This window comes from Urocitellus parryii, chromosome 13 (genome assembly GCF_045843805.1).
Source record: "Urocitellus parryii isolate mUroPar1 chromosome 13, mUroPar1.hap1, whole genome shotgun sequence".
NCBI lineage: Eukaryota > Metazoa > Chordata > Mammalia > Rodentia > Sciuridae > Urocitellus > Urocitellus parryii.
This window is the reverse complement of record NC_135543.1, coordinates 46,436,306-46,461,709: the sequence shown is the minus strand read 5'-3', so window position 1 is coordinate 46,461,709 and position 25,404 is coordinate 46,436,306. Positions and strand designations below refer to the sequence as shown.

The 25,404-nt window shown below is 42.0% G+C and overlaps 1 protein-coding gene across 3 annotated transcripts in view; it reads left to right on the top strand.

Moving 5' to 3' along the window:
* The window catches only part of Lama3 (laminin subunit alpha 3), a 230,644-nt gene that overhangs the window by 127,957 nt on the left and 77,283 nt on the right, over positions 1-25,404 (top strand). For all 3 annotated transcript variants that reach the window (XM_026388028.2, XM_026388027.2, XM_026388026.2), the window contains exons 31-37: positions 728-939; positions 1,885-2,089; positions 12,832-12,976; positions 13,625-13,765; positions 16,425-16,586; positions 18,942-19,040; positions 21,200-21,283. In XM_026388028.2, the coding sequence (XP_026243813.2) occupies positions 728-939; positions 1,885-2,089; positions 12,832-12,976; positions 13,625-13,765; positions 16,425-16,586; positions 18,942-19,040; positions 21,200-21,283 (1,048 nt within the window). The remainder of the gene's footprint in view (positions 1-727; positions 940-1,884; positions 2,090-12,831; positions 12,977-13,624; positions 13,766-16,424; positions 16,587-18,941; positions 19,041-21,199; positions 21,284-25,404) is intronic.

Genomic DNA, 25,404 nt, shown 5'->3' with positions numbered 1-25,404 from the left:
GGAGGATCAAAAGTTCAAAGCCAGCCTCAGTAAATTAGCAAGACCCTAAGCAACTTAGTGAGACCCTGTCTCTAAATAAAATACAAAATAGCACTTGGGATGTGGTTCGGTGGTCAGCTGCCCCTGAGTTCAATCCCTGGTACCCGCCCCCCCCCGGGGGCGGGGGGAAGCAAAGACTCTGAAGCCAAACAGCTGTGGTCTTGAATGGCTGCTTGGCTGCTCCACATCTTTCGGCCTTAGGAATGTTGCTTAACTTCTAGGAGATTCAGTCATCTTATCTGTGAAATGGGGCTGAGACCTAATTGGTTGGGTGATTGTGAGTTCAATGAGATATAACTAAAGCTTCTAGAAGCAACATTCAATACATGGTGATTGCCTTCCTCCTTATTATCTATCGGTTTTATCATTGTATTTTTAAAAATACCGGCTTTATTAAGATATAACTCACAGGCCACAGTGTTCATCCTATAGGTGTATTTTCACCCTGTGACTCCAGCTACCCAGAGTTCCCACTGACCATTCCAGTGGCATCCTCTCTTGGACTGGATGGTTGGGGAAAAGAGTAGTTGTTAGCAGCTGAGATTTCTCAGTCTCAGAGCCCAGAGCACCCACCCCCACCCCCACCCCCAAGGATACTGTTGGGAGGAGCAGATGGGAAAGGGAAGTCTGGGATATTTCCAGGCACATGTCCCAGGATGTCAGCAATAAGTTGTTTCTGTTTTCTCAGTCCCCAGACAGCCTCCAGATTCTGTAAGAATTCTGCCAGGTCCTTGGTGGCCTTTTACCATAATGGCGCTCTGCCTTGTGAATGTGACCCTGCTGGGGCCATCAGCCACCACTGCAACCCTGAGGGCGGGCAGTGCCCGTGCAGGCCCAACATCATCGGGCGGCAGTGTACCCGCTGTGCAACTGGCCACTATGGATTCCCACAATGCAAGCGTAAGTGAGCGATTCCAGACCTCCAAGGCCTTCTCTGGTTCCCAGGGGATGCTTATCCAGGGAAGGGCTTCTCCAATACCACTGTGCCAGAGACTCACCTCAAGGGTTTATGAAATGCAAACCTGGGCCTGAGACTCTGCACTTGCAGTAGGCACCCATCTGATTCCCATTCCCCTGGGCCACAGTGAGTAGCAAGTTCTAGAAGACAAATATTGGTGATCCCCATGCCATGTGACCTATGCACTTGGCAAGCAGCTGACTACAGACTTATATGTCAGAATCTTGGGCAGCTAAATCCCTTCCTTGTAGAAGCCCCTTCGGTTTTTATGGCCTAATTGAAACTCACTTGAGATAGGAGAACCAGGGTCATACCTATGACTAGGTGCTACTTGCAGGATAAGAAACCCTTGAGCTTTTGTCTAAGAACCATCTGTGATCTGAGGCAGAGGTAACCCATGTCATGTGGTGGCAAATGCACCCTACAGAGACCATCCTTTCCCTAAATAAGCAAGAAATGATATAGCTGCATCCATTGGCCCGGACCTTGGTCTCTGGGCCTGCAGTGCACTGGGAGGCCATGGAGCCTGTGAGCAGCCCCTACTTGCTTATTTCTAGAACTTTCTGATGAACAGCAGTTCTATAAAAGAACAGCACATGACAGCAGTTTGGTGGGCTCCTTGGAGGATCTAGCTTGGAACCAGTTAGTCCAGCTATGTCTCATTCAGGGTCCACACACTGTATCTGCCAGGAGTATTTGGTATGTTGGTTTTGGCCCCAAGAAATGGGACTTTCAGATCCACTGAGGTCAATGATTTCTTAATGAATGGGAGGAAAAACAATTCTGAGTCCCTTAGAAACTTCTGGAAATCCTGGCAGTTGGTGCAGTCCAGCTGGAGGTTGGGCAGTGCCTAATCCTAATACCACATCTCTCTATCCCCTGGTCAGAGTGCAACTGTGGCAGGCGGCTTTGTGAAGAGGCGACGGGGCAGTGCCTCTGCCCTCCCCGCACTGTCAGACCCCAGTGTGAGGCCTGCGAGCTGCATTCCTTCAGCTTCCACCCCCTAGCCGGTTGCGAAGGCTGCAACTGCTCTAAGAGGGGCATCATTGGGGATGCTGCCCCAGATTGCGATAAGGACAGTGGACAATGCAGGTGAGCTATATACTACTGTATCAGTGCTGTCATGGAAGGTAAGCCACCATCTGTCCACATACTGGTCATTATTATTTCCCATTTCCCCACCTGTTCAAGGAGTGCTCTATGTTGACCTCAGGATGGAGCATCCCCGCCAGATAGGATTACAGTGGGCAGATTGATAGGTCTCTGCAGGTTTGGGGTAACCAGGCAGAACCTGGATGCTGGATCACCCAGAAGCAGCCTTGCCCATTTACTCTAGCATGCTGTCACTGCAGGGTTGTGCTCTGTGGGGACCATGGTATAAAAGGTGGGGAAGCACTATGTATATATGATGGAGTTATAAGTGTCTTGTGTTGTGATTCTGTGTGATGAGCACCTCTCTATTTGTATTTTGGTTTACGTTCCAACCCTCATCCTAGCATTAGCTGGCAGCATTATCATGAACAATGCAAGACACAAAGTCTGAACTCCTTGGACGATTGTCTGCGCTTAGAAGCTGAGGCCTCTTCAGCAGGGCTTGGTTGGGAGTGGGAGGGAGAAAAGCTGGGAGGTGGCTACCTTTGGGGACACCTATACAGCCCCATACACAATAGCTAAGAAATGGTGGCAAACTTCTATTCATGCAGAAGCTAAGAGACTTAATGCTCAGTGGGCCAGGCTCTGCATTAGAAGGTAGAGATGGGTGTCACACAATCCCAGGTGACGAACCTTATCTCAATAGTGCCGGACAGTGGCTACAGGATGAAGAATAGAATCCAGTCTGCTAGAAGAGGCTGGTAAGAATTAGGTCAGGGGTTGTATGGAAAGAAAATAACGCCAGAGCTTCCAGGGTCCATGCCAGCATGGCTAAGTAGGAGAAGACATAAGATTCACCATCCATCCAGTAACCCCAAACATGTGGATTTGAGTGTGAGAACCAGGAGGGTTTGTAGCTGCTGATGGAATATCTCAGTGACAGCTTGTGGGTAGCTGTATTAGTTTCCTGTGGCTGCTGTAACAACAGAACACAGACTGGATGGCTTAAAACGATAGCAGTTTACTCTCACAGTGTTGAAGAGTAGAAGTCTGTAATCAAGAATGTTAGCAGAGTTGGTTCCTTCTGAGCCTCTGAGGGAGGATCTGTTCCAGGCCTTTGTCTTAGCTTCTGGTATTTCTAGCAATCAGAGTTCCTTTTCTTGTTGCTGCATCACTTCAGTCTCCCCTGTCACCACATGCTATTCTCTCTGTTCCTCTGTCTCAAATAGAGCTCTACTCTGTGTACATGTCTGTTCTCTTGCTTTCCTATAAGAACTTCAGTTGTATTGGCTTAGGACCCACCTTCCTTCAGAATAACTACATCTCGATTGCATCTTCAAAGACCTTATTTCCAAATAAAATCACCATCTCAGGTACCAGGAGTAGACCTTGGACGCATCTTTGGAGGGGACACAATTCAACTTTCTATTGCAGCAATGTTGACTTATCCTAAAGAAACAATCTTTTAACTGTTGCCGCAGGCTGCCAACTTCTTTAGGCTGCTGGGGCCTTGTAAGGAAGCCGAGAGGAAACCTGAGTCACGGATCATTCCATGATCCAGGTGTGAGTCCTCCCTGCGTCAACCCAGTCACTCCACAACCACGTATGGCCCTGGGGAGGATACCTTTGCTTAATCACAGGAAGCAAAGGAACCAAGAAAGGGATGGAGCAGCAGTTTTCAGGAAGAAGAAATACAGGAGAACTAGTGGGGAGAGGGTTTTAAAAGGGAACAGTTGCTGCAAACAGAAACCTCACCCAGTTCTCAATACTGCTGCCGTGGGATTGGGGGTGAAGAGGACAGTGCTTTATTTAAAAAAAAAAAAATCAGTTAAGGCAGCAGGAGATGATGAATGGATTTGCCACACTACTATACAAAAAAAAATATTTGAAGAACTTTTAATAAACCCTCCCTAGCCAATGATAGTTTAATAGACTAGAAGATTGCTACCTCATATTGTTCTGCCCACACTCAGTAACATCAACAGAAATGGGACCTTATTAACCCATGTCACACTTAAACCAACTGTGAAATTGTTTACTTTGACATTGCCAAAGAGACTGAAGTCACATAATGGGATTACATATCTACCATGATCAAAGCGGATTTATCCTAAAGGGTCCTGGACACATGATTAAAAAACAAACAAATGTAAAATTTCAGTGTGTTGCAGTAGTGCAAATTACACAAATTTCCCATGATAGTTCCAGTGTTAATGCTGAAAAGGCTTTTGATTGCTTAAAAGATTATTTCTTTATAAAACAGTGGTGGAAAAATTACCTGCCCTCCTGAAAATTTCCTGATGTAAATGAAGAATATGTTTAGAGAGACCTAAAGCTCATGTAAAAGAATGATCAGAGATATCTGGCATTTGCAACAAAAAGAAAAACACATCATTTCCCAATTATTCCCAATGCTCTTGCAGTAGTATAGATTTTCACAAATTAAAAAGCTCAAAAATTGAATTTTTAAATTGTATTTACCAGCTTGAAGATTTTAAAGCTTATCATACTCACTAAAAGAAAATTAAACTGTTATAGATATTAATCTACTTTAAAATGAATTGCAAAAATAATTCTAGCAATCCACAATACTCAATCTTTATTAAAAGTGATATTGTAATTTTTAGAGATAACTGGGAATAAATTCAGCTGGAACCTTAAAACTGAGTTCTCAACCTGCCTTTGTCACAGATGTCCTAGGCAAGTCACTTTGCCTTCCTGGGCCTCAGTTTCCTAACAGGAAGTTTGATAAAATCATTTAAATTCTGATCCTGTTTCTTCTTCAAAGTCTAATTGAATCAAGGCAATATTGTAATAATTGTATTGTGTAAATACCAAAATGACTTATTTTGGCCCACCTTGTTAGAACAAGATCATAAGGATGCTTTAATCTGGGCTGGAGTTGTGGCTCAGTGGTGGAGTGTTTGCCTAACATGCATGAGGCACTGGGTTCGATCCCCAATACCACATAAAAATAAACAAACAAATAAATAAAAGTATTGTGTCCGTGAACAACTAAAAAAATACATTTAAAAAAAGATACTTAGATTGATCAAAATTCCATTTTTATAGTAACACAAATGCATATACATACATATATATTTAATCAATTATAACAGCAAAGAAAAAGTATTTTTGCACCTCCTTTTAATAGTGGAAGATGTATGCCATCAAATCTTTGGACTAGGATATCCTCAGAAGATTTTGCCAACTGGTGATAGATACAAGAAGCTAGGATTGATGCTGTAGCAAATCTTCCTGATGATGACCCCTTTCAAGTTACTTTAAGATGGATTAAAGGGCTGGGGATATAGCTCAGTTGGTAGAGAGGTTGCCTCACATACACAAGGTCCTAGGTTCAATCCCCAGCACCATGGGGAAAAAAAGGAAGAAAAGATGGACTCAAGGAGACAGTACTTCCAGGCTTCCACTTAAGCTACGTGTCCCACATGCCTTTCCATACACCCTAGCCAGTCCTCACAGATTTACCAAACATTGGTATGAGATGAGTAGAATCCTAGGAAGGGCCACACAGGAATTCTTGAGACAGATGTGCTTCTGGCCAGGCCTGACAGTGTGGAGAGGCGGGTCCTCAGGTGAACCTCATAGAATAAAAGGAAGGATCAGCACTGGGCCCTGGTAGGGCTCAAAGATGGGGCTCAAAGTTCTCACCCCACTCCCGCTGTCGTTCTTCATCTTCTGCAACAGCGGCATCTCCTCTTTTCTCTTGAATCATCCATTTATGACTGTTTCACCCACTCTGGTTTCTCCCTCTGCCCTCAGATCAAGGCGCTGGGTGGGGTGCAGTTGCAGGAGGCTGCATCCGGCTTCTGGGTGACCTCCGTCAAACCACACCTCTGCTCTCTGCTTTAGTTCTTTTGTGAGATAGGGATACTCGAGTTACCTACCCTAAAGGTATTTAGAGCATTCAGTGTCCTATGCCACCCTTCTATTTGTAGAACAGTGCCTGACCCCTGCGGAACACCCAGTATTAGCTGTTGTTATTGGCCAAGGTCACGGTTATCTGCCTTTCTTCCCCTGTGCTTTGTTCCCCTGAGATCCCATCCATCCCCCTGTCTTCAGTCACCCCCCCACTCCTTCATGAGCCCTCAATCCACATTCCAGTCCTGATCTTGATGGGTCTTTTATCCCATCTTCATGGCAAATCAGTCCAGCCTGGATTCACTTACTGGCTTGATTAGGTAGCCTTGGACAAGTCTCCTAAACTCTGTGGGTTCCTCTCTTTTCACATGTATAATGAAAGTTTATTTGGAGGAACTTGAACTCTCAGATTCTTCAACTCTGACCCTACATCTGACACCTGTGTCATTGTCATGGCTTTAAAGCCATTTTACCTTTTGGATTTAAAAAAAAAAGGAAATTCTACTTAATGACAATAGCTTCTTCCTAGTCCTCAAAGCCTGAAATCCAAGTATTGTCTTAGAATAATCCACTTTCCCCACAGCTAATCAAGTGTCAACATCTGACAAGGAATACATTATCCCCCTTCTTTCCATGGCTGTCCCTGTTTCTGCTACTCTTTTCTGGCTCCTCTTAAATATAAGCAGAATATGCTAAATGCACAATTTTACTAGGATTTTGATCCTAGTTAATTCTGGCCCCTTAATTTTGTCACTAAACCATGGTACCTTTAGTCTATAAAACTTGAGACAATGTTGATAAATACCTATATTTATAAATTATCTTATTGATGTGTAATTTTTTTGCTTTCAGTGTCTATTTTTAATTTTTTATTGACATATAATAATATGTACATTATATAATAATGTACATACTTAAGAGCACAATTTGATCTTTCAATTCATGTATAATGATCACATCAGGGTAATTACCCTAAAAATTATCTAAAAATTTTTATCATTTCTTTATCATTTATCATCTCTCCATGTTATTGCATATGACAGAATCGCATCTTTTTAAATATCTGAACAGTATCCCATTGTGTATATGCACCACATTTTCTTTATCCATTCACCCACTGAAGGATCCTTGGGTTGATTCCATATCTAGGCTGTTGTGAATAGTGCTGACATGAACATTGGGGTGCAGAAAAAGTCTCTTTGACATACTAATTTCATTTCTTTTGGTTATATACCCAGCACTGGGATTGCTAGATCATATAGTTCCATTTTTAATTTTTTGGCAAGCCTCCAAACTGTTTTCCATAATGGCTATCCCAATTGTGTATGTATTAAATTCCATTTTGTCCAACATGAACATGTTTTATTAGCCAAAGTGTATCTCATACTCCATTTTGGGCCCTGTGCTTCATGTGGAAGGCATACCTGTCTATGGTGTGCTGGGGGAACCTGCACTAATAAAAAATGGCAGTGTGGTATGGTCAGTGCCATACTGTGTGCAAGATGCTGTGAAGTCTCAGGGCTCTGTGTGGCATCCTTTGATGACATCACTGTTGGCTGAACTGGCCATTGTCTAAATACTTTTTGCATATATTCAGTTCTCCAGTTATAAAATGCCTCTGTCTTCCTCTTCTGCTACTCTCAAATTATACTTGTCCTTCAATGATTTTGTGTTAAAATAACAAACTCAAACAAGGTGGGAAGCCTTCTATAGGTCTGTGAAGACAACCTCATCATTATGCCTTCAGTAAGTTTAATGCTTAGTCATCCAATCTCACAGAGTTACTGAACTCTCCACGGCTCTAGGTTCTCCATCCTTGGTGAAAATGTGCCAAAGTCAGGGCTAACTTATTCAACTCTGTCCCCTCCTTCCCATGTCCCCTGACACAGAGATGTGTATGCAGAAAACTTCTATGATCCTTGAATGAATAAATGAATAAGATTTAAACTGGAGTTTGGTGTTAGATAATATAAAGGAACCTGCAGTACTTAATAACAGAAGGATGGAGTTCACCCCGACACATCTGGGCCTGGTTTTCTATGAAATGCTGCAAACACCCACGCATACGCAGATGTTGTTACATAATGTTTGGCCAGGAGCCCATCGCCTTGGAGATGACTCCGTTGATCTGCATCCCCAGAGCTGCTGTTCTGCACCTTCAGGCAGCAGCAACTAATGGAATCTTCTGGCTTTTTTAGTTCAGGCAGCTCCTTGGGTAGCAAAGAGTCTCCCTGGGGAAATGTGTGAGGTCAGACTGACATTAGGACATTTAAAAAGGTGTTCAGCCAGACTTTAAACAGGAAGTTTCCTTTTTCTTCCCTGTTGTCATGGCACCACCAGAAATTCCTTGGGTTGCTTATTTTTGTATAGGATTCCTAAGTCAGTGATCTAAACGTTGCATTATTCAGGAATGTAGATTTTATAGTCTTCCTGTCCCTGGCCTCTCAGCACCAACTGGGCTATCCAGGACCAGTTCCAAGGCCACTACTCGAATCACTGCTCCTCATTTTGCATTTCCTCTCCCTGTCTTACAATCTCAGCTGCCACTTAGATACTGAGTGAGGCTCAGAGCTGGGTCCTTTATGACCAACTGTCACAAACCCTCACATCCCACTCTCCAATTTATCACATCAGCTCATCATTTATTTCATGCTGAAATAAATAGGCAGACAGAGAATGATTTTGTGTCACTTCTGCCTTGCCTGCACAGACAGCTTCCACAGCCACTATATCATACTCCTGTTCCTTTCTTTTCCAGAAGAGTAAACACATAAAAAACAGATTTCCCTCTGTATGTCCTTATCTTCAAGGTCCAGGCACAGGTCACTCACTTAGGGACACTCAATCACATCTAGTATATGACCAAAGGCAGTTAGTGTTTGAGTTGTTTAATTGGTACCAGGATTTAGTTAGTGTACCCTTGGGCTAGAAGCTCAGCATGTTTGCTAAAGAAATGTACCAAACCTTGGGACAAGATGTCCAGTTCATGACACTTCATGGCAATACTATTCCTTGGTGCATGGTGTCTTTTTCTTCACTTCCAGACCAAAAGAAGTAGGGTTCACTTAGCTTCTGTCAGGTCACCTCCAAAGTCCCTCTTCTAATATATGGTTCCTTGTTCTGTTGCTGTTTACTTGGGAGGGTCATTTATCTTCTTTTTCTATCTCTAGGCTGCCAGAGTTCTTGTGTACAACACGCAGTGTCTCTCCAGAAACAGGACATCATCTGTAATTTTTCTGTTGAACCATCTGATTGCATTTAGTCTGAGACTCATAAGAGAATAGGTCTGATCAACCTGGGACCCAGGAACCCTCTGGTAGTGAATGCAAAGTGTATTTGTGTGTGTGTGTGTGTGTGTGTGTGTGTGTGTGTGTGTGTTATAAGGACTTCTCTGACAAGATGGCCAGTAGCTTATCCAGCTTCCCAGAAGGACCCCGAAACCCCTCCCACAATCCACTGAACTGCATGGTTCCTTGGAGAAGAACATTTACACACTTTCCTACATGGCCCTCGGTGTGGTTCCCACTTTATACCTAGATTGCTCTGGGTGTAGTTTTGAGGTTACTGTCTTCCTTACGAGAGAGTTTCTGCAGTATCAGGTAGGAAAGGGGGTTAGAGGAATGATGGAGCTGGAAGAACTGACCTGACATTTGACCTGTCAACAGGTCTTGCAGGTAAAGCTGATTTAGTCTTTGCAGGTGCACCAGGTGGATAAAGGGCGCATATCTGGTCTCCATTGCCAATGTCATCACAAGAATAATCATAGCGATACTGTGTATATGCAGGGTATGGTTTTAAGGGCTTTGCATATGTCATCTTGTGTGATGCTCACAACAGTCCCATGAAGCAGGCATTAATATCTCCATCTTTATAGATGAGAAAACATGAATTGTGTACAGATGAATCTATTTGAAGTCCCATATCCAGGAAGCAGTAGAGTTGGAATTCAAACCTAGGTTGCCTGGTTCCAAGTTTATATTCTTAATTGAGTACAAAATGCTTTATCTAGTTATAAGCAGATATTGCCAGAGGCAGTGGAGCTTAGCTGCGGAACACAGGGAGCTACTGAGCTAAGGGAGACTCATACTGCAGCCCTGCTTCCTCTCCCTGCCCCACATGGTGGGCTCCTCAGGCTGTATTTACAGGGCACTGGTCTTCTCCCCTGCTTCCCTTTTCTTGTCTACCCTGTGCATTATTTGCATGTGCTGCCAATGGATGATGGATGACTTGGAGCTCCCTGGAGAACTTTTTGATGAACTCTGGCGCTTACAGTCCCCTGCCTTCTGATCTTCCCCCAATGCCTATCCTGACCATCCTCCTCTCTGCTCAGCTTGTGCCCTTGACCCTTCTCCCCCACCCAACCAGGGTCCCAGGATCCATTCCAATACCAAGCTAGAAACTTGGGAATTCTCTTTGCCTTTTCCTTTTTCTTCTTCTCTCATTCATAACATTACAAGTCCCAACAATCTCACCCCAAAATAGCTTAGGATTTCATCCCTCATCTATCCTCAATGTCTCTGCCTGAGGTCAGACCCCTTGCTTCTCTTCTGACTCAACAGTCTTCTGCTGGAATCCGTCTCTCCAATTCCATCCTTCAGGAAAGTCCAACCACACTCTTTCCTCCTTACTACCTCTTCATATTTTGCATGAATTTTTTCTTCACAGCAATTGTTCAATAACTTGCAAAGACAATATTTATATCATATGTCACATCTGCATCAGAACCAGTCTGCCTTCAGGGCAGAAGCCTCAGTACTATGCTGTGCCCCTCCTTGGCATGACTGAGCTCCCACCCACCTCTGCAGACTCACGGTCCAGCATTCCCTGCTCCAGCTTCTAGCCCAGCAGCATCACATTTGTGTTCCCTGCATACACTGTGTGGTCCCCCCAGGCCTTCTCCCCTTCCCATTGGTCTGGAGCACCTGCCTCACCCTGCTACCCTGCAACACTGACCATTAAGGCTCAGCCCAGGAGTGATCTTCCCCAGGGAGACTTGTTATGCTCCTGGGTTGGAGCCTTTGCAGCTCCCCTGAACCTTGTTTGGATTTTCTGTGTGTGTATTGTTCTCATTTCCACTCACAGGCTATCTGTGGGGGCCCTCCAGGCTTAGTGCTCATGTCTGTCCTTGTACCTCCAGCACCAAGCCTGACCCAGGGGGCACCACCCTATGATCATCTTCACCTGCCTGCCTTCTGTAAGTGCCTTTCACCTGCTCCTCTCTGCTCTGCTCTGCTTTTCTTTTTTTAAACAAGAGGCACGGATCCTTGCTTTATTCACATAGTAATATCCAACATCAGGGATTGTGTGTGTCTAGGTACAGAGAAGGGAAAACAGGGTCATAAACAATAGTTGGGCTCATCATGGCAGTGATGTCAGCTTACCCATCAGGTGGTCCCCTCAGGACCTTACTTGGTTGAGGGACGGTTCCCTCTACCACTACCCAGCCAACGTGCTTTGCCAACACTGGCCTTTGCTTTAAAATTAAGGGTCACAGGGACTAAAAGCAACATGGTCAAGACACTCAGGGCCAAAGGACTGCTCTGAGGCCACTCAGTATGAACAGTGTGACAACAAGAAATCCAGCACTATGTATGCCTTTTCCTTAGCAGGTTGGGACAAGGCAGATCACAGCAGAGACCCACGAGACAGCCTTCTCCCTTTGGGTCACTGGAGAAACCCTTCTAGTTAAGTCCTCAGGAGGCAGAACTGGAGGTACCAGAAACACCATACAAGCAGCAGCACCTCTTGGTTTCTCCTGGTCACATTCAAATGTTCCTATAGTAGAGAAAATAGAAAAGCTTTTGTGGTCGGCCTTTTTCAGACCCAGAACACTGAGTGGGGGATGGAGGGTAGGAGCTTCCTTTAGCATCCCCATTTGGACTCAGAGGAGTTGTCTCTACTGAGCATACCACTCTCCTTCCTTGCCAACACAGATGCCCAGCTAATATTAATGTGCCAGTTACAAGAGACAATGATGGGCCGAGAAGGAAGAAAATTCTAAGGGAGGGTGCCTAGCCCTTGGTGTTTCCCTTATATGGTAAAGCTGGAGGAGAACCTGGCAGTGAGATAGCAGCCACAATCCTCACGTAAGGGAAATAACTGGAATTTTACAGTCATTCCCTGGACATTGGAAATAAGCAGCTACTTGTCCCAGATCTCATGCTCCAACCACCCTCTCATGGGACACCACGTGAACATTAGCCATGAATCTCAAGAGAAGCTGGGAAGGAAAATGGTTCCCCAGCTGAAGCACCTGCCAGAATCCCATTTCTCAGCACAAAGATGCAGAGAGTGCTTCAGAGCCCGGCCACCAACTATTTTGTTGTTTTGTTTTTGTTGGATTCACCAAGCACTTTTTTTTATATATCTAAAAAGAAAACTCGAAGGACACACCAAATTGAAAGCATCACTGTTATGATAACTTTATCTTGCCTCTTACAGAAGTCTATGAACGATTTTTCAAAAAGCGCCTCCTCACCCCATCATGTTTTTCTGACAGTTGTTAAAGTAGAACACGAGTATGTCAACAGCTTGAGCATCGGCATTCTGGAAGGATTTCAGATCAACCAACCACTCACCAAAGAAATTGGCAGTTTTTCAATGTTGTTTTTAGTACAATGGTATATCCACTCGGATGGAAAACCTGTCCAGCCAAATTTCCATAATGCGCTTTGCAAAATCAATGGTGCCTTTTGTCTGCTCCTCTCTGCTCTGCTTTGTAGATAAGCACTCCGTGGGCAGTGATTTTGTCTATGTTACTAACTTCATACAGCAACGGCTCTGCACAGGGCAGGTGGACCCTTTAGGATGGTGCGTAGAAAGATGGTGAGGAATTTCATTTTCGTTTACTTTGGGTACAGGTGCAAGCCCAGGATCACCGGGCGGCAGTGTGACCAATGTACTTCTGGGTTCTACCATTTTCCTGAGTGTGTTCCCTGCAATTGCAACAGAGATGGGACTGAGCCAGGAGTGTGTGACCCGGGGACTGGGGCTTGCCTCTGCAAGGTAAGACAGTCGGCACGATGCCAGGGATGCCCAGAGTCAGGAAAAGTTCTTCATGTTGACTCAGCATATAAAAATGGGAGAAAAATGAGACTGACTCATAATAGAGTTCCATAGTTTGTGTAGCTTTTTGTGGTCTCACTTCATGGAAATAGAAAGGAGACCTCCCTCATCCTTTGGAGAGGCCACAGACACCTTTAAGCATCTGATGATGGGTACACGCTCTCCAAAAAAATCATCGCAAATTTCTGTCTGCAATGTCAAGAGGTTCATAGGTTCCCAAAGCCTGTCCCTGTCTCCTGCCTCCTAAGACATCTTCTCTGGATCCATGGATGTTCCCAACATCGATGGGCAATTGTGTCCACGTGGTGGTGAGGGGGGTGAATTGGTGTCACAATGCTGTGGGTCCTTGTAGTGCCATTTCTCTACCTTCAGGATATGAAGGGGCATCTTATGAATTCTCTCTTCCATTTGCACGTTTTATAGAAGTTTAACCAAAGTGCTGTGACAGCTTAGTGATGACATATCTCTGAGTATTTTGTTAACATCCACATTCTAACATCTCGTGTTGGTATTTAATTTGTGCAAGCAGCTGATTGCAATCAGGGAACCTTTAGAAGGAATGATGTTCCTCTTGTTTCCTGTCAACAGGCAAATGTGGAAGGTACGGAATGTAACACGTGTCGAGAAGGATCCTTCTATCTGGATCCAGCCAATCCCAAGGGTTGCACCAGCTGCTTCTGTTTTGGAGTGACCAGTCATTGTCACAGTACACATAAGCAAAGAGCTAAGGTATGCAAAGAATTAGAGTCTTTGGGTTTTTATTTAGTACTTCTGAATGAAAAAAGAAATAAATTGGTGTAAAGTGTTGTGGAACTTTTTGCTTTTTGATTGGTGAGAATGCTCACTGTTGTACTTGCTGTTTCTTGGCCTGCACTGATCATGTTCCTAGGATGGTTTCCCAAAGTATCAGGTGTCTGATCAAATGTCACATGCTCACCATTTGCTGTTACTCTCTATGTTCTTACCCTTGTTTTCTCCATGGCTTTTATCAGTCATTGATATATCATGCATTTCATTTGAATATTTTGTTATCTGTTTTCCTCCACCATTAGAATGTGAATTCCTTTATACACCCTCAAAGGCCACAGCAGGATCTAAAATGTAATAGATGCCTTGTAAATACTTACAAAATGGATGGAGTTTGTTGTATTAATTAGCTTTCTAACACTATAACAAAATACCTGAGACAATCAACTTAAGAAGGGGAAAGTTTTATTTTGTTTCATACCTTTGCAAGTGTCAGTTCATAGTTGGTTCATTCTATTGGTGAAGCAGTTCAACATGGTGGGAATGAATAGTGGAGCAAAGCTGTTCACCTCAGGGTAGTGGGAATCAAAAGAATGGAAGAGGAAGGGGCCGGGGCCTCAATATGTCCTTCAAGGACACCCCCAATGACCTAACTTCCTTCCACTGAACCCCACATCTTATAGGTTTTGCCACTCACTAGCACTCTGCTGGGGATCAAACCTTTAATACATACTCAAATTATGTTTTTATGTATATGCCACTATGAAACCCACCATTCTGTATAATCAATATGCATAATAAAAAATGATGCAAACCATAGTCATTATTTTTCCCCTTAAAGAAAATCCTGTTTCTATACTCACAACAATTCTAACATCAAATGTGTGGAATTTTTCCCACATCAAGCAATTCTCCAATTTTCTATCCAAATACCAACTGGATGTTTTACAATCTAAATTTCATTCTAACACTATCTACCTGAGTAGTGTCAGACTCCACAGGTTAAAGGTTTAGTCCTTCAAGTCTATCCCTGCTTCAAATGCCAATTGCAAATTCTAGGCCTCTGGTATTTTTGACTGACATGGCTACAAATCAGGGGTTCCCACAATTCCCTCCTCAATTTTGATAACTTGCTATAATGCCTAACAGAACTTAGGGAAGCATTTTACTTATTATTACTAGTTTATTATAAAGGATATGATAAGGTATACAGATGAACAGCCAGATGAAGAGGTGTATAAGGAGTTGTCTAGAAGAGTCCCAAGCACAAGAGTTTCTGTTACCATGGAGTTGAGGTGTGATACCCTCCCAGCACCCAAGAACTCTCTAAAAATGTCATTTAGGGGTTTTATGAAGATTCTATTATGTTGGCTTAGTTGATTAAATCATTAGCCATTGGTAATCAACTCAGCCCCTCCCAAGAAGTCAGTTGGGTAGGGCTGACAGTTTCAACCTCTAATCATACTATGGTGCTTCTGGCCACCAGCCGCCATCTTGAAGCTATCTAGTGGTCCCATCATCAGTTATCGCATTAGCATGACTCTCTTGTCACTCATGAGAGCTGGTGGTCTTAGAAGCTCCAGTGTCAGGAAATGAGAACTAATACCAAATATCAGACAAAAGATGATCCAATCACTCCCTACCACCTGAAAAATTATGACTTTTAGGAGCACCATGCCAGGAACCAGGAACAAAGACCAAATAGATATATTTCATGACAGTACAACATCACATCCTTCTTTGTCTTTTCTTCTTATTTTCCTTTCTCTTTTCTTCTTCCTGTTTTACTTTCCTTCTCACCTATTTTATCACATCTTTTCTTTGACCACTTTCTAAATTAACTTCATAAAACAGCTTCTGTTGTTTTCCATTTTTCCATGAACCAATAGCCTAATGCTTGCTTGCTTTGTGTGAGAAATATCTTATATACAACAAAGATTTAAAGGAAGATTATTCTATATATTTTACTGCTTGCCTCCTACAAAGGAGTGCAGACTTATAATTGGAAAAAAAATTAGTTTGTAAATCTGCCCTGGTCTTCTCTCCTTACCCCCGAGGGAAGCAGAAGGCATTTTTTTCTAATCTATGCCTTGTCAATTCTTTCTATTTGCTTCTCTCAAAATGGAACCAGCTTCTTTTGTGACCAGGAGAATATTTCATTTTGATGACCCTTTGGCAAAGAAATAATGACAGCAACACATTTGTCTCCATAGAACTTGCCTATTAAATGTGCCCATAGTTCTAATTATTATTCATATACTTATTATTTATGATTCAAACATTCATTGACCAAATACTAAATGTCAAGAACTTAGGATGTGTGCTGGGATACAAGGATAAGTCCTGCATATGCATGGTCACTGCCCTCCGAGAACTCCTAGTCACAATGGGTCTGATGGGAGCAGTGGTGGGTGAGGGCTCCAACGTCAGAGTCTTAGGGAGGGCAAGCTCATGGTCAGACACTTGGGTGCGGGTACAGCTCAGTGTATAAAATAAAAAAATAAAAATTAAAAAGAGGGGACACATAAAGGAAGCCTCTTGAGCTAGGTGACTATCCTGTGGCTCCTTCTATGACACATAATGCAGCCATCCCCCAAGAGGTCACAGCCTCACATTTCCATGCCCTGCTTTTGTGTTCCAGTTTGTGGATATGATGGGATGGCACTTGGAGACAGCAGATCGAGTGGATGTCCCTGTTTCATTCAACCCAGGTAGCAACAGTGTCGTGGCAGATCTCCAGGAGCTGCCCTCAAGAGTGCACAGTGCATCTTGGATCGCGCCTCCGTCTTACCTGGGGGACAAGGTAACAATGGCCTGATGTTCTTCTGAGCCCTCTATGGGCCTCCTCTATCACTGCATGACCATCATCTACTGGGGGTCTGGAAGGAAGCATCAGGAAGAAGTTCAGGTTAAGAAATAACCTGATAAATATATAAATTTTAGAAATAAGGTCAATCAATCATGAAGAAGACCCTATGTAAGGGGCAAAGTGCCTCTTGTGACCTGCATGCACAAGCTCCCAAGCGAAGAAAATCATAATGCATATTTTTTCCCTCTATTTTTTACTTACTGTCAAAGGATTTTTCCTCCAGGGAAAGATATAACCATTTAAATAATATCTGTTGCACATAGGACAGGTACATCTTTAAGTGCCAATGCTGAAGATTCTTTGTTTTAGAGCAGAAGAAAGGCTTCTTGTCAGAAAAACAAAAGCTGAGAAGTGACTCAGAAGCTTATTAAAAGAAGTGCAGAATCCGTGGCAGCTCAACTTCATAAGCAGAATCACATGCATTTAGTTACATGATCCTTGGGGAGCTTATAAATGAGCTGTTATTCCTTTACTGCATAAATTATTATTCCACAGCCTGGCCAACTCTGCTTATTTTATGAGGATAGAAACACAGGCCCCATGTGGATATATCACCTGGTGATATTATTTCAAGTTTTGCAAGGATAGAAACTTTGAGAAGGGGTGAGGTGATCATCTCACATTAAGAATAACTTAATATTAGGATCTTGTTGGTCTAGGGTTTCTAATTCTGTCTTCCAGTTAAAGGACTAAGGATTTCATATCTTGAGTGTGAAATGTTGCTTCTCTGGTGAGACCCACTTCTCCTGCATTCAGTATTGCTCTTCACTTCTCTGTGGTTAGCCTATGTGTTGGTTATCCCTTACTGTGAAACACACTACACCAACACTTGGCAGTTAAAAGCAACAATTATATTGCATGGTTTCTGTGGATTAAGGACCTAGGACATGATGGCCCAGGGTCTCTTCTGAGGTTGTGGTCCAGGTGTTAGCCAGGGCTGCAGTCATCTGGGACTGAAGGATTCATTTCCAAGTTTATTCACATGGTTGTTAGCACGGCTTCTGTTCCTTGCTGGCTGTTGGCCGGAGGCCTCAGTTCCTCATGACATGAAACCCTCTTGAGAGTCTATGTTACATGGTAGCTGGCTTTCCCCCAGAGCAGTTGATGAGACAGACAGACAAAGAGAATATATGATAGAACTCAAGACTGAAGCCTCAATTCTTTATAACCTAATCTTAGAAAGGACATAGTCCCACTTCTGCCTTATTCTGATCATTAGCTCCTTAGAATTGAGTCACTAAGTCCAGGCCACACTCAAGGGGAAGGGAATTAAGTTTAGCTTCCTAGATAGAGGAGTCTCAAAGAATTTGTGCACATAATTTTAAAACCACCTCAGCCCATCAGAAAGGCAATACTTAATCTCAGTAAGGTGATTCAAGATGTCATAGGAATACCTCCCAACTCTCAGAACACAACTTTGTGAGGCTTTGTCAAACCATAGATCTTAGGGAAAACTGTGGATTGGGATCTCCAAAAAGCCCTATTTCTCCCCTGCTTTCTGTTGTTTGCATTTTCCTGAGTATTTTGTTCTGTTAAGCTGAAGTGACGTTGCCTCTGATTCCCATCCTTCCTTCTTGATTGGTGTTTACCTCAAGGTCAGAAGCATCAGCACAAAAGTGAAGTGACTGTCAGAGAACTATAACCATTCACTGTTACGTTGCCACCATGTACATACTGCTTACCCAGCACCAAGAGACAGTTCATGTCCCTAACACAGTTGTTGATCATGTCGTCTGTACCCAGTATACTTCATAATAACTTGGGAAATATTCACCATCTGTTTTCAGGGGGCTTTTTTAAAATGTATTTTTAGAGGTTCACATTGTGACTGATAGATATTATTCAAGTCTCTTGGTTAAATAAGAAACCAGTGGCCTAGATTTCCTAGAATTGCTGTAGATTAAATAAATATTTTGATTTCGTAGTCATCTAGGAAAAAAAAGATTTGTGTCAACTATTATTTTTCCTTAAAAAGATCATGTTCATGCTAGACAGTTTAAATGATATCAAAAATGGTGTTCAGTAGAAGGTTAAAATATCATCCTCAGGGCTGGAGTTGTGGCTCAGTGGTAGAGCACTGGCCTAGCATGTGTGAGGCGCTGGTTCTATCCTCAGCACCACATAAAAATGAATAACTATTGTATCCAACTACAATGTATAAAATAGCATCCCTAATCCCACTCTCTAGATGCCATTCTTGGTTGTATATTTTTCCTGATGTCAAGGGCCTTATATGTGGGTTAATATTGGCATCATCTCTTTTAACACTATGCTGTTACTTCATTCTAGGTTTCTTCATATGGTGGCTTCCTCACTTATCAAGTCAAGTCATTTGGCTTACCTGGTGACATGGTTCTTCTGGAAAAAAAGCCAGATGTGCAGCTCACTGTAGGTATCAGAACACAACTCAAGTAGCAGAAACAGTGGTTGCAGTTTGTGCTGAGCTAAATTGAGGACATCTTGATGTGTGGCCTATGAAAAGTTTGGATACAGTTGTTTCCAATGTGTGGGAGAAAGGGAAAAGGATACTGTATCCTCTGACCAAATGCCCACCCACCCACCCACCCACACTCCCAAAGCATTTAACTGTGTTTCAACCTTGTTTCTCACAAGTAACTGTTTCATGTTGTATGTTTTTGTGCTTCTGTCTTTGATTTAGTTTCACTAACGTTTTTGAGCTCTTGTCACATGCACTGCTGGGCTCTGTAAAGGATGAGTAACCCTGTCCTCTAAAAAGGGGGAAATTGGATAAATAGGCAAATGATTTAATCCACGGAGCAGTAAGTGTTTAAGAATAAACAAGGCTGTATTGGAGCTGGAGGCTGAGTCCAGGTGGAAGTTTATCTAGGCTGAGAGGCCTGCAGAGGGCTTCATGGAACAGATTCCTTTTGAGCCAAGTCCTTAAGAATGGATACAAGAGGAGAAATGCCTCTCCAGGAGAAAGAACTCAGGGAAACCCAGGTGTATGGGGCAGAGCAGGGCGGGAGGCGGTGCTCAAGGGAGACCAGTCCAACTTGGCTGTCTTGTCAGTGGGTGTGAATTATTGAAAACAAACCAGGAAGGGTAGGGAGGGTGCTTACTGATATGCTATGAAGTTAACTTGATATAGATAGTGGGGGGCTACTTTGGCTTTTGGGGAAGTAGCATCCACACTCTATGTGCCTGGTACACAATTGAGACCAGCAATCTGGAAAATTCCTTGAGGCAAGGTGATGTCATATCCTACTTTGCATCCTCTACATTGTAGGATGCTACCTCAAATGCAGATATCGGGGGTCCATAGCCTGAAGGTGGCCTCATTTCTGGTTTATATGCTCCTGATTAAATTCAATGCAACTGCAACTTCCTGAAGGGTTTTCTCATGTCAGTTACTACCAACAGGGTTGTTTCACAGTTTCGCACAGCTCAGCTGAGGGCTTCCCATGCTGAGTAGATATTTATGTTGGGGCATGGTCAACCTATGTTTTATTTTTAGTCATAAGAAAATATATTGAAATGTTTCAAAAACCCCAAGGAACCTTTGCAGGTCATCTTGAAAATAAAGTAGGAAAGATTTTCAAGTCATAGCCTAAGGAGAAATAGCTACCCAATAAAAATATTATTGCAGCATGCTGTGTTTCAGTTTCATGGTTTAGTAGGGCATCTCAGCTCAGGCTATCAGTGTACTTATTTTTAGTGCCGGAGTTGATTATGCAAACGGTTGGAACTCACTGAGAGGTAATGACCAAAATTTCTCCTTAATTTTACCTTTAAACTTGAAAAATGGTTTAGGCTCATGAAACATTTACTCCCCTGCTTTGTTCTAAACCACTATAATTAAGAGCCTTTCGGGCATGTTTCTTAGATTAAGGCTTTAAATGATTTGTGATTCTAGATAATTCTCTTCTTTCTGAAACCCCAGTCCTCATGAATGGAACGCCTTCAGATTTGGAGGTCCCACAGCATAGTTGGCTATTCTGTGTGTGTGCTTGAGGTAGGGTTGCTGATGGGAGGTGCCCATCATCCCATTCTGCTCTATTAAAAGCCCCCTAAGAGCCAGTGAAATGGTTCAGGGGTGAAGGCTGAGAGTGAGCAAGGCTGGATCCCACAGGACAAAGGTTACAAGCTAATTCCTCCCTCCACACACCAGCTGTGTGGTTCCAGGCCTAGGCAAGCTTCACAGCTGGGCTCTGCCAACCCTTGCTTTCTCCCTCCCACTCCAGTCACCCACTCACCAAAGCACTTTCCTGCTACCACAATCTGGCACTATAAGCAGTGATAAAAACAGCACCACATGCATTTACTGCAAAGCAGGATATTTTTTAAAAAATTGTTTCCATCTTTTTAAGTCATTTTTCAGTTAAGCCAATTTTCTTAATTTTCTACATGTGAAAATCACTGTATTAGCTGTTATTCTGTTTCCATGTTGTTAATCCTTTTACCTGAACTATGTTTTAGAGTTGAGTCTTTCAAATAATGTAGATTCATAGATATTTGTTTTTACATAAATTGTAAATCTTGAAACATCCTAACCAAGGACTGGTACTTTCATGTATTTCTTTCAACAGGGTCAGCACATGTCCATCATCCATGAGGAGTCAAGTGACCCCCGGCCAGATCGACTGTATCATGGGAGAGTGCAGATGGTTGAGGTAAAGGAAAAGCACCTATTCAATGGCTCTTTTTTGGTGAGGCAGGGGGTACCAGGGATTGAACTCAGGGGCACTCAAACACTGAGCCACATCCTAGGCCTATTTTGTATTTTAGAGACAGAGTCTCAATGAGTTGCTTAGCACCTCACTTTTTGCTGGGGCTGGCTTTGAACTCGAAATCCTCCTGCCTCAGGCTTTTGAGCCACTGGAATTACAGGTGTGCACCACTGAGCTCGGTGCCTATTCAATGGTTCTTAATAATCCTGTTTGGTTTGTGTTCTAATTGTTTCAGCCAATCATAATTTTTTATTTAAGAATTTTAGCATCTAAGTTATGTTTGTGTAGATCCAGTTTATATATATTCAAAATACAAATCATATAAAATATAATGTATATAACATAGATTTTGTTATTTATTTATTATTTATGTTTATTTATGTATACTCTATGTTCATAAATTTTTGTTTATGTAGATATAAGTTTATATACTCAAGACACAAAATTATATAAAATATAATTCATATGCTTTAAAATATAATTTATTTGATGTTCATATTGCTTTGTGTGTACCACCTTTATGGCCCTTTAACATACTCTCTCTCTCATTTCACAGTTAATTAATCTTGTTTTATAAACCCTGTGAGCTTGTAAAGGCTACAACATAGCTCCCTCATCTGTAAGTCTCATTCTTAAGTCTCCCTTAGTGCTTGGAACCTGGTCAGCATCCAACAAATTCTTGGTGTGGATGGGTAGAAAAGCCCTGAAAATGTCTTACATCAAGAGAAATAAAAATAATAGTCAAATAAAGCCTCACCAGATCATTAAATATTTTATTACACCTACTTGATCATAACTATTTCTTAAAAAATATTGTTCCATATATATTATTAAGTATATGTTCAATACCTCAAGATGACATTTTTTTTGAGTTCCTTGAACTCAGGCATATTTCAACATTTCTGTACAGGTACATTTGTAGAACATTGTCTTTATTTGACATGACTAGAGCTTTCCCCCTAGAAATGTTATTGAAAACATTCAGAGGCAGTTTTATTCTTACTTTATCACTACCTGAAGTGGTTGGGGCAATCAGTAAGTTAATCACAAAGCTTAAAATAAAAATGCCTAGGAATGAGATGTCCATAGGGGCTTTGAAAAGCTCCAACATAAACTGGGGATGTGGGAGGCTATACTTGCTCAAGGCTGTGTACACATTCAGGTATGTGAACACGCGGAGGAAAAACCTAAGAAGGCCCTACAGTTCTCACTTCTGGCTGACCTTGAGGGACTATGAAAGCAGGAAGTGAAGGCTAAGGTAGAGTTATCATCGGCCTGGTTGAGAGTCAAACGGGTTCCCCAATATGTGCACAAAACCACTTTGAAAAGATTAGGAGGCTTTTTGACTCCAGCCATTTAAGAAAATCTCTGCGGATTATTAGCTGATCATCAGGCTAATAAAGCAGAGACTTTAGTGGTCATTTACAAGAAATACAGACTTTACAGGATTAGTTCATAAAACAAACAAATAATAATAGTAAATCCTAGGGAGTGGAGCAAATATGATTTCCAGAGCTGCCACATTATATTATTTTAAATGTCCAGCTTTCAGCAAAAAAATTGGGGATATGTGAAGAAACAAGAAAATATAGTCCATAAAAAGGGGAGTTAATGGAAAAGCGATAAATAACACTTTTACTGAGGAAGACAAAGACATTCGACTCATGGAGAAAGACTTTAAATCAGCATTTAAACATGCTCAGAGAACTAAAAGACACCGTGTCTAAAGAAGTAAAAGAAAATCTGAAAACAATATCCCACAAATAGAGAATATAAAGGAAGAAATAGAAATTATAAGAAAGAATTTCTGGAGTTGAAGAATTTAGTCATCAAAATGAAGAATTCACTAGAAAGGGTTGCTGTGGACTGAATCATGTCCTTGTGCCTTCTGTTGAGGCCCTAACCTCCAGGGTGGCTGTGTTTGGAGTAGGGCAGTAATTAAGGTTAAATGAGATAAAAAGGTGACGCTCTAGTAGGATTAGTGTCCTCCTAAGAAGAGACACCAGCAAGCTCACTCTTTCCCCCATGTGACCCAGTGAGAAGATAATCACCTGCAAGTCAAGAAGAGAGTCTCACCAGGTGCCAAAGCAACTCAGCCAGCACCTTGATCCACAGCTTCCAGCCTCCCGAACTGTGAGGAAATCAATTCCTTGTGTTTAAGTCACCCCGTTTATGGTACTTTGTATATCAGCCCAGGTTGATGAAGACAAAGGCTCAGAAACAAATGTAATCGTGCAGAAGGAAAAAAATCAGCAAAATTAAAGAGGGTCAAGTAAGATTATTCAATCTGAGAAATAGAATGAGGAAAAATAAACAGACTTGAAACAACGATGGATACCGTCCAGTGTATGAACACGTGCAAAATGGGGATACGAGAAAGAGAGGGGAGAGCAAAAGGGAAAGAAAAAATATTTGAAGGAGTAATTGTTGAAAACTTCCCCCAACCACATCAATAGACTTAAAAATAAGAACCATATGATCATCTCAATAGATGCAGAAAAAGCATTCGACAAAGTACAGCATCCCTTTATGTTCAAAACGCTAGAAAAATTAGGGATAACAGGATCATACCTCAACATTGTAAAAGCAATCTATGATAAGCCACAGGCCAGCATCATTCTGAATGGAGAAAAATTGAAGGCATTCCCTCTAAGATCTGGTACAAGACAGGGATGCCCTCTCTCACCACTTCTGTTCAACATAGTCCTCGAAACACTGGCCAGAGCAATTAGGCAGACGAAATAAATTAAAGGCATAAAAATAGGAAAAGAAGAACTTAAATTATCACTTTTTGCAGATGATATGATTCTATACCTAGCAGACCCAAAAGGGTCTACAAAGAAGCTATTAGAGCTAATAAATGAATTCAGCAAAGTGGCAGGATATAAGATCAACACGCATAAATCAAAGGCATTCCTGTATATCAGCGACAAATCCTCTGAAACGGAAATGAGGACAACTACTCCATTCACAATATCCCCCCAAAAAATAAAATACTTGGGAATCAACCTAACAAAAGAGGTGAAAGATTTATACAATGAAAATTACAGAACCCTAAAGAAAGACATAGAAGAAGACCTTAGAAGATGGAAAAACATACCCTGCTCATGGATAGGCAGAACTAACATCATCAAAATGGCGATATTACCAAAAGTTCTCTATAAGTTCAATGCAATGCCAATCAAAATCCCAACAGCATATCTTGTAGAAATTGATAAAAGAATCATGAAATTCATATGGAATAATAAAAGACCCAGAATAGCAAAAACAATACTAAGCAGGAAGTGTGAATCAGGTGGTATAGCGATACCAGACTTCAAACTATACTACAGAGCAATAGTAACAAAAACAGCATGGTACTGGTACCAAAACAGGCGGGTGGACCAATGGTACAGAATAGAGGACACAGTAACCAATCCACAAAACTACAACTATCTTATATTTGATAAAGGGGCTAAAAGCATGCAATGGAGGAAGGATAGCATCTTCAACAAATGGTGCTGGGAAAACTGGAAATCCATTTGCACCAAAATGAATCTGAATCCCTATCTCTCGCCGTGCACAAAAGTTAACTCAAAATGGATCAAGGAGCTTGATATTAAATCAGAGACATGGCATCTGATAGAAGAAAAAGTTGGTTATGATCTACACGCTGTGGGATCGGGCTCCAAATTCCTCAATAGGACACCCATAGCGCTAGAGTTAACAAATAGAATCAACAGATGGGACTTACTCAAACTAAAAAGTTTTTTCTCAGCAAAAGAAACAATAAGAGAGATAAACAGGGAGCCTACATCCTGGGAACAAATCTTTACTCCACACACTTCAGATAGAGCCCTAATAACCAGAATATACAAAGAACTCAAAAAATTAGACAATAAGATAACAAATAACCCAATCAATAAATGGGCCAAGGACCTGAACAGACACTTCTCAGAGGAGGACATACAATCAATCAACAAGTACATGAAAAAATGCTCACCATCTCTAGCAGTCAGAGAAATGCAAATCAAAACTACCCTAAGATACCATCTCACTCCAGTAAGACTGGCAGCCATTAGGAA